Consider the following 13,095-nt stretch of genomic DNA (forward strand, 5'->3'; position numbering starts at 1 on the left):
GCCCCAGGAGAGGCTGAGGGAGCTGGGAAAGGGCTGAGCCTGGAGAAAAGGAGGCTCAGGGGGGACCTTGTGGCTCTGCACAGCTCCTGACAGGAGGGGACAGCCAGGGGGGGTCGGGCTGTGCTCCCAGGGAACAGGGACAGGACAAGGGCAAACGGCCTCAGGCTGGGCCAGGGGAGGCTCAGCTTGGGCAGCAGCAGGAATTTGTGCATGGAAAGGGAGCTCAGGCCTTGGCAGGGGCTGCCCAGGGAGGGTTGGAGTGCCCATGGCTGGGGGTGTTCAGTAAAGATGTGGCTGGTGGCACTTGGGGACATGGGTCAGTGCTGGCCTTGAGAGCACTGCGCTGATGGATATAATGACCCCTGAGGTGATTTTGGAAAATGGGATTGTTGGAAAATAATGGGTACCCCAAGAAACTACATCCTTCCAATAATTGTTAATTTTTAGGCAGGTGGTGGTAAAACTGTTAAATGGGTGAGTAGCCTCCAATTAGAAAATGCTGAGATACTGATGGGAAAAATTCCTCTCTTCAACCCTCTGGCAATGCTGCTTCTGATCCCCCTTTTTCTTTGGTGTTTCAGACACTTTGTGACACACCCAGGGGCTGCCTGGGCTCAGTCCCTGCCCCCAAAGCAGTGTCTGAACCGTGGGGAGTGTTCCTAATGGGACTGCTTAAAATCCATCTGCAAAATGGCATTTTCTTTAACCACTGATAAGTTTCTTAAACTTTCAATGAGATTTATACAAAATCAAAATATTTTTGAAAGGTATTTTAACTAGCCTTAAGCCATGTCAATCTTCTGTTTAGAAATTTCAGTTTTTATAAAATATTTTTGGGTTAAATAGGTGGAGGTTCAGCCCTTTTCTTTCCAAACTTCTGGTCGTTTTCCTTCCTTCTTTCTCAGGTGTCATGGAAGGCATTTTGGGGGGATTGAACGCGTTGCTCAGGTTTGAGGAAGACAAACAGCAAGTTTTGCTCATGACAGCCTTACCAATATTGCATTTTAATGCTTCAGGAGTTGTATAAAAACCAAAAAAAAATCCCAATTTGCTTCTTTGCTTCATTGCAGGGCACCCCAGCGAGTCTGGTCCGCTACAAGGTGGATGTTGTCCAGTTTCCCTACAGTGCCAGCATTTTTGACGTGGAGGAGAACTCTGGACGCGTCGTCACCCGAGTGAACCTCAATGAGGAGCCCAGCACAGTGTTCAAGGTACAAACTCAGCTGCAGGGCCAGGAAATGTCCCCTGACTTTGCTGGGATTCCTTTTGCCATCGTGGTTCTCCTTTGGTTTTCTCTATTGCACAGAAAAGTCCCAGAATCACTGAGGTGGGAAAAGACCTCCCCGATCAAATCCAGCCTTTCACTGGATTTCCATCACAAAATTTCAATTCTGTTCGTTCCTTTGTTTCTTTGTTTTTTCTCCTGGTGTGTCTTTTGTGCCATTGTGATTTCAGGAATGTCTTGAATGGATGTGTTGGGAGGGTGAGGAAAACAGGGAGGCAGCTTGGGGAACCCTCATTTTTCCCAAGTTCACTTTCAGCAGGGCTTTTGGGGAGAATGTGGGGAGAACTTTGTAAGAGGAGCCAGATATCTTGTAAATGAAGTTACTGCATAGCTGGGCAGTTCAGGAGTTCCTGTTCACAAGTGTTTTAATGTAAAAACATTGATTTCAAGGAAACCTAAATTCCCATTTGGCTGTCACTGGTCCTAAAGAGTTTGGAGTGAATTAATGTGTATTAAGGTAAGATTTTAACCTAAATCAGTAGAACACCTGCTCTTTAAGATCCATGAAGGGAGGGGGTAGTAAAAAAATGAAAATAGAAGTGTGTCAAAAAATAATATCCACAGTATCTTGAGTTTGATGCCTTTTCCCTACTTGGAAACTTGGAAACTTCCTTACAGTCATTAAGGTGTTTTTTTCTTCTTTCAGTTATTTATTTCTGAAATGAGAGTTAAAGAGAGGTTTATTTGCACACTTTCCATTATGAGGAATAAAGGTGTCCACTATTTTCCCCTCCTGAGTGTCCCATCAAGGGCTACTTGAGCTGGAGCAGTCCCTGGTTTAGGACACTGCTAATTAAAGTCCTTTTATGTTTCTAATTAATATAATAAAGCCCAAAGGAGAAGAGGGTTTCTCTTGCTTAATATCACCAGAGTGGAACTTTTCTGTTGCTGCACTTGTTGTTTTTACTCCTTAGCACTTATTTTGTGGAGCTGTTTTCCAAAACTGGGATCTATCCCACACTGCTTCATATCAGGGCAGTAAATGGGACATCCAATAAAGAATTGCTTTTCAGAAAATGTGGATTGTTAGGAAAAAAACACAGAGAAGACTCCAGAAATTGGTGATGGGAACAGTTGGAGCTGGTATTTGCTTCGAGACCACTGGGCTTGTGTCTGCTGCTGAATCCTCTGGGAATTTTTCCAGTCACTATTTAACATCTGGATGATTTCTGCAATTATATCTTGCACTGGTGACTTTCCTGATATACTGGCTGGAAAAAAAAAAAGCATTATTGTGGAATAGCTTGGACTGGCAGAAATGTGTCAAAAGTGCTCTGCTAGAATGAGGTGCAGACCAGACTCATGTAGCAACCTCCAGAAATAAGGAAAAATTAAGGGAGAAAATTGGAAAAATGCCCATTGATCCTTCTTCAGTGGGCTGGAGTTACATCCTTCTGCAAAAAGATTTCATGTGAAAGCTACAAACAGATGAACCTGCTTGTGCCAGCACAAAAATCACGGATTAAATCAACAAATAGATATTAAATCAACAAATAGAGAAAAGATTTTTAAAAATCAAAATATTTATAACAGACCTCATTTAAGAAAAGACCATTTGGTCTTGTCCATGTTTCAGCTTAGAGCATCTCTTTTCTGCACAGGACTTTTTGGAGGGGGCTGAGAAGTAATGTTAATTTGTTTGTTCTAACATGAGATCTAACATGAGCCCTTGGTTCTAAGTATTAATGTCAGCAACAGATAATTCTCACCCAGGGTTTTCCTGTTTGTTTTATTGGGAGTTACAGAATCCCAGAATCACTGAGGTTGGAAAAGCCCTCCAGGATCACCGAGTCCAGCCTGTCACCCATCCCCGCCAGTGCATCCCAGCGGTTTCTCAGACACCTCCAGAGATGGAGACTCCACACCTCCCTGGGCAGCCCATTCCAATGTTTAACAACCCTTTCCAGGAAGAAATCCCTCCAATTTACCCCGTTTCTGTAAATTTTCCAGCAGAGGTTCAACCTGAGGATGGCTGTCACCTTTTCCCTCCATGTCGTGTTCTTACACAATGTGTGACTTGCAGCAAAAGAAAATCACGCCTGGTTTTTTAGACTTCCCGAACTGCTGGAAGTGGGGATGAAAAATGTTCTTTTGCGTAGCCAGAGCCTGATTTTCTGTGTTCTTTGTAGCTGGTGGTCATTGCCTACGATGATGGGGACCCGGTGAAGTTCAACACCACCACGGTGGAAATTGCGGTGCTGCAGCCCTCAGTCATCCCACGCTTCACACAGGACGAGTACAGGTAAAGAGTTCATTCTTTCTCCCTAAAACTGGCATTTTTAAAGTCAAAATAAAGTCCTGCTTGAAGGCCAGTCTGAAATAGAGCTACCAAAATACTCTGTTGTGGTGGAATTTTACTGTCTGAGCAGTTTGTCACCAGCTGGAAAGATTTGGGCTGATGGTGATGGTGAGGGAAGGTTTCCTTGAAATTTTCCCCTCAGAGGTTGTTGAAGATATCAATCATTTGCATAAAGAAATTTCCTGCCCTGGAATTGGGACTGGGATCACCAGGCCTCTAGGTTAAGTTTCCTGGAATGTGTTTTGAACATCTACACCATTTTTTTGAGGCATTTTTTTTCATCCATTTGTGTGAGGCATGAGGGAACTCAGACTTGACCTCCTCAATATTAGAAGTGCAGGTGATGGTTATAATCACCACAGAGACGTGATTTCATAAACTTACCCTCTGACAATCCAATATCATCGACCTCAGCATCTTAAAATTGATTAAAAGTAAACAAAAAAGTGGGGCACAGGCTGATTAGTTTATTAAATTTTTTAATAGAGAATGTGTTCATGCATTTGGCATCTGTGTAATAATAGGAAGTGATAAGATCAAGGCAAGCAGCTTCAAGATATCAAGAAGTTGCAATGTGTTCTCTCTGTGCCACTGTAGTGACATAATCAGCAGCACAATGTAGTGGGGTTTGTACAGATATTTCCAAATCCAAGGACAGCAGGGAATCATAAAGCAGAAATTGAACATAAATTGTCTTCAGTAAGCCCTAAAGGATGGGCTTGCTTAGCTAGTTTAGACAAAAATTCATTATCTGCACTCTGTTTGTCCTCGTGATTGGAGTATTGGCTTATTTCTCACCTAAAAATGTGAAAGATAGCAAAAACATACCTCTCCTCTCATTTTGTATTTAACTTTGAATAAATGTGAAATCTGAAGCACCAGTGCAAAATTACAAACTTTGCATTTAATAATAATCCTTTGCTGAAGGATTTTTTCTCGAGAGAGAAATTGTTCCTGCTGCTCCCTGCAGTTCCTTAGGTATCTCCAGAGGTGTGCAGTGTTTGCTGCATCACTTTGGGTAATGTAGCAAATAAAAACATGTCCATTTGTGACTGGAATTTCAGATCAGGGCAGGCTGGTGTCTGCTGGAGCAAACTTGCAGTGGAGCAAGTCCAGAGAGGGACCAGAAATTGTTGAGGGAACTGGAGCATCTTCCCAATGCAGCCAGGCTGGGAGAGCTGGGGCTGCTCTGCCCAGAGAAGGGACGGGCATGTGGAGACCTCACAGCTCCTTCCAGGGCCTGAAGGGATCCAGGGAAGCTGCAGAGGGACCCTGCATCAGGAACTGGAGTGCCAGGGCACAGGGAATGGCTTCCCACTGCCAGAGGGCAGGGCTGGATGGGAGATTGGGCAGGAATTGTTCCCTGGCAGGGTGGGCAGGCCCTGGCACAGGGTGCCCAGAGCAGCTGTGGCTGCCCCTGGATCCCTGGCAGTGCCCAAGGCCAGGCTGGACTTTGGGGCTTGGAGCAGCCTGGGACAGTGGAAGGTGTCCCTGCCCATGGATGCGTGGGAATGGATGGGATTTAAGGTCCTTTCCACCCAAACCGCTCTGGGACTGTGAAATTCCTGAGCTCCAGTGCTATCCCAGGAGCTGGGAATGTTTTTTCACTACAGCAAAGAACTCTGGCAGTAAAAATTGACTTGTAGCCCATAATACTTCTTGATAACACCTGAATAACCCAGGTTATCTTTGTGTCCCTGTGAACTCTTCAGGATTATCTGGACAGCCTGGTTTCCCTTTCCAAAGCACAGCTCCATTCCTGGGAAATTCTTTGCACAGTGTTAAGAAGCTCTTAAAATCTTCTGGGGACAGCAAAAGCAATTATTTATTTTCCTCAATGTCAAAAAATGAAATTAAAGCAACCCCAGAAGTTTCTGATTCAGCTCTGAGACTCTCAAACATTCGGGAGCAGGACTGGTGTTGATTCCCAAGGTTTTCAGGGACTGTCACACTCTTCAAGCTGTGCCTTGTGTTTGGTTTGTTGACAGTGATGCAAGCTGGAACTGGCAGGTGTCACAGGACCTCATTTTCCAGTGACACAGGATGCCTCTAGGGTGAAAGTCAGCACAGAGCAATGCTGCCCCTTGCAAAACGAAAAATTGCTGGATGTGGGTGCTTGAGTTTCAGATGGATTGAGAATTAGTGGCTTTAGAGTGGATTAGTATTGATCTTTGCTTGTCTAATTACCATAATCTGGATGATTCCAGCGCTGTTCTCGAGCTGGTTTACAAACTTCCTTCCTGTGTATTTAGGGAAAGGTCACAGTTGAACAGTTTTACAGAATACAGCTGCAGCCTGCGCTACAAAATCAAAAATAAATACAAAATAGAGAGAGAGAGCAGATGGCATGAGCAGAAAGGGAGATGGAAGTGCCACTCTGAGCTGAGCTGCAGAGCCTGGCAGCTCTGCCAGAGGAACACCAGCACTGCTTGGAGCCCTCTTCACACCCAGGGAGACTTTGATTGATCATTATCCGTGTCTCAGAGTGACTTCCAGAGGAGACACCAGTCAAGCAGATGGAGCCAGATTGATATTTATTCACTGGCTCTCCCTCCGCATTATTGCATCATTTGGGGCACATTAATTGGTCTCTTTTCCCCCCCACCTTCTTTGTTTGGATTGTAAATTATTCTGGAGACTTCTGAAGGCTGCTGTGCTCTCCATATCAAACAGCAAAGGGCAGCTGAGGGCTCTGAGATCCAGAAAATACAGAATGGAGCAGTTGATTTACGATAAGTGGGGGATAAAATATAGTTCCTTCCTAATGACTGCAAGAGATCCACCCTGAAGTCCATCAGAGGGGAACTTCTGCATTCTTGGCTCCTCTGGAGGGACTGGTAAGAGGAGGCCAGGTGGGATTTGGGATGTTGCTCACCCCAGCGTTCCCTCCCTCTTAGAAGCGGAGCAGCAGCATGGCAATCTCCTCACTCTCCTCAAGTGCCTGGAAAAAGGCTGGAGCCAAGGAGGTCGGGCTGTGCTCCCAGGGAACAGGGACAGGACAAGGGCAAACGGCCTCAGGCTGGGCCAGGGGAGGCTCAGCTTGGCCAGCAGCAGGAATTTGTGCATGGAAAGGGAGCTCAGGCCTTGGCAGGGGCTGCCCAGGGCAAGGGTGGAGTCACCATCCTTGGGAGAGCTCCAAGCAGGTGTGGATGGCACCTGGGGACGTGGTTAGCAGGGAACAGGGCTCTGCTGGGTTCCCAGTTGGACACGATGGCCTTTGAGGGCTTTTCCAGCCCTAACAGCTCCATGGTCAGCCCTGGGTGGTCCCAGTGCTCCAGCTGGAGCTTCCCTCTGGAGCCAGGAGCTGAACTGCAGTAGCAGTGTGGGTCCTTGTCTGTCCCTGCCGTGGATGTTGAGGATGACTCGGAGAGAGCTGATGGCAGCAGTGCCTGACAAACAAAGCGTTTTCCGAGCCAGGCATTGTTCCACAAAAACACAGCGTGGAGAAAAGAGGCAAAAATCCCAAAGAATCAAAGTGGTGGAGCATGTGGAGTTCTAATTGGAGATGGCTGGGCCATCCCAGAGCCCAGCTGACCTTTGGTGCCAGGGAAGGACACGGCTGATGCTGCTTTTGTCACCACATCTCCCTCAGGGTGCTGGCTGTCAGCTGCATTCCACAGGTTTTCTACAGAACTGACAGAAGACATGGACAATTCCAGTGTCTCCAGCCCGTGTCACAGCCTGGAGAGCCTGGAGAGTGGGTGGGTGGGGACAGGGTGACTTTCTACATCCCCGCCCCAAACTGGGGGAGACAGTCCACACAATTTATTAAAGTTTTAAATGCTGGCTTTAATCTCATCCTGCTCTGTGCCAGGAAAATGGTCTCTGGATAAAGAGCCATGGAATTCCAGAGTGGTTTGGGTCAGGCAGGACCTTGAAGTTCATCTCATTCCACCCCTGCTATGGGCAGGGACACCTTCCACTGTCCCAGGCTGCTCCAGGCCCTGTCCAGCATCCTTTGGATACTTCCAGCCACAGCTCCTCTGGACAGCCCAAAAAAGAAGGTTAAAACCCTATCAACCAAATAAATCAATTTTTTGAGAAAATCAAATCTGCCACACAGAGCCCCTTTCCCAAGCTCTTCTTTCTTTTGTCCTGACTTTGCCCAGATCACCTCTGGATCAAGCATTCAATCCAGAAGTTTCCATTACTTCACAAAAACTTATGGCAGCACTTTCATTTCTTAATTAACAGATATTAATTAGTAGCGCTACGAAACAGCGGAGACCAGATGTAACTGGAACCTCAGATGAATACAAAGAGGTATTTTTAGCAAGCCTGTCCTTTTTATGAGCACGTCCTCAATTTAAAACAGTAAAAGCTGAAAGGGATTTGGGGTCTTTTTGGTGTGGTGTTAATTAATAAATTCCACATCCTCTGCAAGGGGAAGGTCATTGCTCGTAGCAAAGTGCTGCTGGAGCAGGGAATGGAATGGGAACCGGGAGCAGCGTCATTGCTTCCTAATTAGTGCCTGTGGGCACATTAACCAGGTGTTCAGTCATTCCAGAACAGGGAAAATGGGGAATTTTGCAAACTTACAGCTTCTGTTAGTGTTGCATTACAGCTCCCCAGCCTGTTGGAAAAGATGTGTCCAGTTGCCCAGCAATCCGAAGTTTTATGGGGAAATATGGGAAGCTGTGAATTCCAGGCTATAACTCGGTGTAAATGTAGTGTGGAATTTTATTTAGTTTTATTTCTCTCCCAGCACCAGCACTGCTGTGAAAATGTGTTTTGCCTAAAAAGGGAGGTCTGGGGACACGTGGAGCTCGCTCTCCCTCGGTGGAAGAGACGTTCTCATGTCTTCCACCCAATTAAATCCTTCAATATTGGAGTCAAACACCATCCAAGCAAAGGATTTCACACAACAAAATCATGGAGCTGTATCAAGAGTCAACTATTCCAAGAGATTTTCCCCAGTTCCCTGGTTCCCTGCTGTTCACTCAGACAGTTTTCCTCCTTGGGAATGGGGAACGCTGCACAGTGACAGTGAAGGTAGAGGGTGGCATTCCATGGCTGGAATCTCTGTAATTTGCTGCTTCCTTCAGAAAGGTGGAAAAAGCCTCCACAGTGCTCTGAGTTGGAGCTCAGGGATTGCAAAGAGTGGTCTTTTCCAACTTGGCATGTTCCATGGTTCACAATATCTCTGATTGGTTGAGGCCTTCATGAATCAGAGAACTCTGGAATGGTTTTGGCTGGAAGGGATTTTAAATCCCACCTTCCATTATCCCAGGCTGCTCCAAGCCCTGTCCAGCCTGGCCTTGGACACTGCCAGGATATCAATTCCACCTTAGATGCTTTCCCATCAGGCTGCTCCTGAGCTGAATTTCTTTAAACTCCTGATTACTGAAGTTTCCCTTTTCCCCTCCTAGCAGAGCTCTCTGGGATTTTCCCCTATTAGGGATCATTTTTCCCCTCAGGAATCATTTTCCCTTTCTTGTCAGAGTCCACAGGGGGCTATTTTTGTCCCTCAAAAGTGTTTTGCCCTTCAAAATGTTTTGCTTAATGCTGGTGGATTTAGAGCATCCATTTGGATCATCCTTTTCCCAGGTCCTATCACTGCTTTTCCCACCTTTACTAGGATAGAATTTACATTTTATTGAGGGAAGACCACAGGCAACCTTCTAGTTGCAGCATTTTGGAATGTTTTCCTTGCGCTTATGCTGGAGCTTCCAACATATATTTGGAATTTTCATCTCACATCAGAAAAGACCTCGTGATCATCAAGTCCAACCATCAAACAGCATCACCCTGCTCACCACTAACCATGTCCCCAAGTGCCACCAGCCACACCTCCAGCCATGGGCACTCCAACCCTCCCTGGGCAGCCCCTGCCAAGGCCTGAGCTCCCTTTCCATGCACAAATTCCTGCTGCTGCCCAAGCTGAGCCTCCCCTGGCCCAGCCTGAGGCCGTTTGCCCTTGTCCTGTCCCTGTTCCCTGCGAGCACAGCCCGACCCCCCCTGGCTGTCCCCTCCTGTCAGGAGCTGTGCAGAGCCACAAGGTCCCCCCTGAGCCTCCTTTTCTCCAGGCTCAGCCCTTTCCCAGCTCCCTCAGCCTCTCCTGGGGCTCCAGCCCCTTCCCCAGCTCCCTTCCCTGCCCTGGAATTGTTTTGAAATATTTCAAACATCTTCACTGAAATGGTTCCTCTGAACTTCTGAACTCACCACCTTCTCAAATGTGTGATTTCTGATTCCTTCCCACATCTCACATGCCCAGGATCCACATCCATCCCATCCCTGGATGCAAGAAGGTCCCTTCCAATAAATGATAATCCACCACAAATCTTAGAGATAAACCACAATTAATATCCACTTTAATCCCCATCCCATCTCAGATATATCCAGAGTTTTAGTCTTTCCTTCTCCACACAACCACCCTTTGGCCATGACAACTTTAATCCATTCCCAGACCACTGTTTCATCCATTTCCACAGCATTTTTTCCATGACTATCACAGCAATGTAGCATTTAGGCCCTTTGACTCACTTTAACTTTTCCAGTAATAATAAATGGTATCTTGGGAGCATCCAGGATGGGATGGAGACCAGGAGAGACCTCACTGATTCCTCTGAGTATGAAACCACAGAATGGGTTTGTCCCTCAGAAAATAAACAAAGCAACCACAAAGAACAGGATTAAAATACATTATTTGTACACAAAAAACCTGAAAATAAATAATAAAAAAAATACCCCCAAAAAACCCTCCTCTGCATTTGCTATATCTTAATTATCTGTGTCCTGATCAGAGTGGGAAAGGGACAGCATGTCTCAAATACATTGCAGGGCCCAACTACTGGAAGTGTCCAAATGAAATTTTAACTTTTCCTCTCTACTTTTCAACTTCTTCTTTTTCTCTGTGCTAAACACATCATTCGCAGCCCTTTTTCAATTTGCCTGATAGCCAATATGCTTTAAATTCACCATGAAACTTGTCTATCTCCAAAAGCATGAACACGAGATTTAATAAAAAATTAAATTTCAAGCCAGCAAACCCAATAATAATTTGGAAAATTGGTTTAGAGCTGAGGCTTAATAGTGGAATGTGAATGGACTCCATAAGAGCCACATCAGTTGCCTCTACTGTGTGGACTTTATATTTTATATCTATTTATACCGAATATTATAATACAAAATATTTTTATATATTTATATTTTAATTTATGGAGGTCCATAAAAACCCTCAGAAGTTAAGTTTTGGTACTGTTTAATTACATTGTTCACCTCAACTTGATTTGCATTGAGGGTATTTTTATTCTTAGGGTGGTGAGAGTGCCCAGAGCAGCTGTGGCTGCCCCTGCATCCCTGGCAGTGCCCAAGGCCAGGCTGGACTTTGGGGCTTGGAGCAGCCTGGGGCAGTGGAAGGTGTCCCTGCCATGGCAGGGGTGGCACTGGATGGGTTTTGAGGATCCCTTCCAACTGAAACCAGTCTGGAATTCCATCATCTCCATGGCAGCTAATCCCTTCACCAGCACATGAAAACTACCGTGGCTTCCTGTGCTTGCTCAAAAAGAGATAGACCTGCCACATTTTAGACCAATAAACCATCATTTTATCAAGTTTTATACATGTTTTAGTGCATTAATCCATCAATTTATCAAGCTTTTGCTTTCCTAGTATCTACCTGAACTTGCTTGTTCCAGGCAATGATTTTTTTTCTTTTCTGGAAAAGAATATTTTTATCTTAATTAGATCTATTAATCAAGCAGTTCATCTTCAGAGTGTCACATATTCCTTCCTGGACTTGATATCCTGCCTTTCTGTCTCAATTCCCAAATTGACTGGAGGCACTCTGACCTTCCCATGGTATTTATCTCCAAAACAATTGACGAGGGAGTCTGGACATTGCTCCGGGGATCCTCTCTTAACCTGTTGTGTTTTAACCCAAATGTCAGGTGTTGCTCTCCTGATCTCTCTGTGTTCACGTTATCCCCCCAATCTTCCCAAATTAAACCTGAGGCTATGAAGGGAGGATTATCCCTGTCAGGATTCTGCAGAAGGTAAAAAAGGAGGGGGGTAAATTCCCACCATGCACAACGTAGGGCACAGTCACACACTTGGATTGGTGAGACTGATGGGATAAATTCCAAGGATAACGTGGTTGGAAGGATAACACATTGCTGGATGCCAGTGGGGTCTAATACTAAAATTATGGGTAATTTCAGTTCCATACCATACCCCCAGAGTGATTTATTCCTACATTTCATTAACACGGCATTGGGAGCTCTGACCCTCAGCCTTTCCAAGCACAGATTCCCTGCCAGGATCTGGCTCCCTGTGCTTTCCTCTTCCCCAGGAAACCTCTCACCAGCACATTTCATTGAAAAATAATTCCTAAAAGTCTCGTTTCCTTTTCATTTGATAGAAAGAAGTAAAGGAATTTAATAAAATGCAATCAGCACTACTAAAAGAAGGAAAAGTAGGCAAAAAAAGGATCCTTCTCCTGTAATCACCTGGTAACTCACTCCCTAATTTTTCCATGGCAAATCCTGCTTCAGTACCTGCTGTATAAAAAATTTACTTTATAACCACATTTGCTAATTTTTTATTAAATTTTTATTACGAACCAAATAAAATACCAGCAGAAAATCACTCTAAAGCAGTGATTCCAAAGGGAAAGTCACACACATTTTCCCAAATGCAGGCTGCCACTGATGTGGGATGCAAATTCTGGTTCCATGGAGTCAGCACTGGGCTGGGAGACAGAGACCCACCAACCCCATTCAGGTGACAGTGACACACCAACCCCACCTGGGTGACAGTGACACACCAACCCCGCCTGGTGACAGTGACAAACCAATCCCTTCACCCTCCCTGCCCCTCAGTGGTGTTGAGCTCACAGAAATTCCTTCCCTTCCACTCCCATGGGTTTTCTAATCCTTTTCTGGGTGGCTTGGGCTGGATTCTCCTGCTTTCCACTTTCCACAAAAATTCCAGCTTTTATCATCCAGTGATGCAAAATTCTGGCATAAAAACACCTTTGTCTGTGCCCTAAAACACCTTCAAATAATATGTCAAAAAAAAGCACCACTTTCCATCTTGGTTATTTCAACACTGGAAAATAAGGAATTTATTCCCTTAGAAAGGTTATTAGAGCTGGAAGCACAAGATAAAGAGCAGGATGTAGGAAGTTGGATGCTCATCTTTTGCTGCTTTGCTTCTCCACCATCCAGAGGAATGCTCTGAAGGGAGGAGCTGGGTGTTTTACTCCAGCTGATGCATTGCTCCTGTTGTTCCCAGTCCCTGGAATTAAAGGAAGGGAATGAAATCAGTGGAATTACGATGGGGTGAGGCCTGTTCTGCCCCCTCCCTCCAGAGGAAACACAAAACCTCTCACTAATTATTATTGATTTGTCAACCCATTGGATTCAGCACTGGAAGAGGGAGCTATAAGGTCATTCCCACTGGAGAAATACCCTGGAATTGTGCTAGGAATTAAATGTAGGGCTTTTGTTCCACTCTCACCCCTTTAGAAGACAAAGAAAACAACATCATCTATAATGCAGCATAAAAAGGG

The 13,095-nt window shown here is 45.3% G+C and overlaps 1 protein-coding gene across 2 annotated transcripts in view; it reads left to right on the forward strand.

Annotated features, from left to right (window-relative positions):
• Positions 1 to 13,095, forward strand: part of PCDH15 (protocadherin related 15) — a 640,425-nt gene that overhangs the window by 560,653 nt on the left and 66,677 nt on the right. For both annotated transcript variants that reach the window (XM_063406141.1, XM_063406139.1), the window contains 2 exons: positions 1,071 to 1,211; positions 3,415 to 3,527. In XM_063406141.1, the coding sequence (XP_063262211.1) occupies positions 1,071 to 1,211; positions 3,415 to 3,527 (254 nt within the window). The remainder of the gene's footprint in view (positions 1 to 1,070; positions 1,212 to 3,414; positions 3,528 to 13,095) is intronic.

This window comes from Prinia subflava, chromosome 9 (assembly GCF_021018805.1).
Source record: "Prinia subflava isolate CZ2003 ecotype Zambia chromosome 9, Cam_Psub_1.2, whole genome shotgun sequence".
In the NCBI taxonomy this organism is placed as follows: Eukaryota; Metazoa; Chordata; class Aves; order Passeriformes; family Cisticolidae; genus Prinia; species Prinia subflava.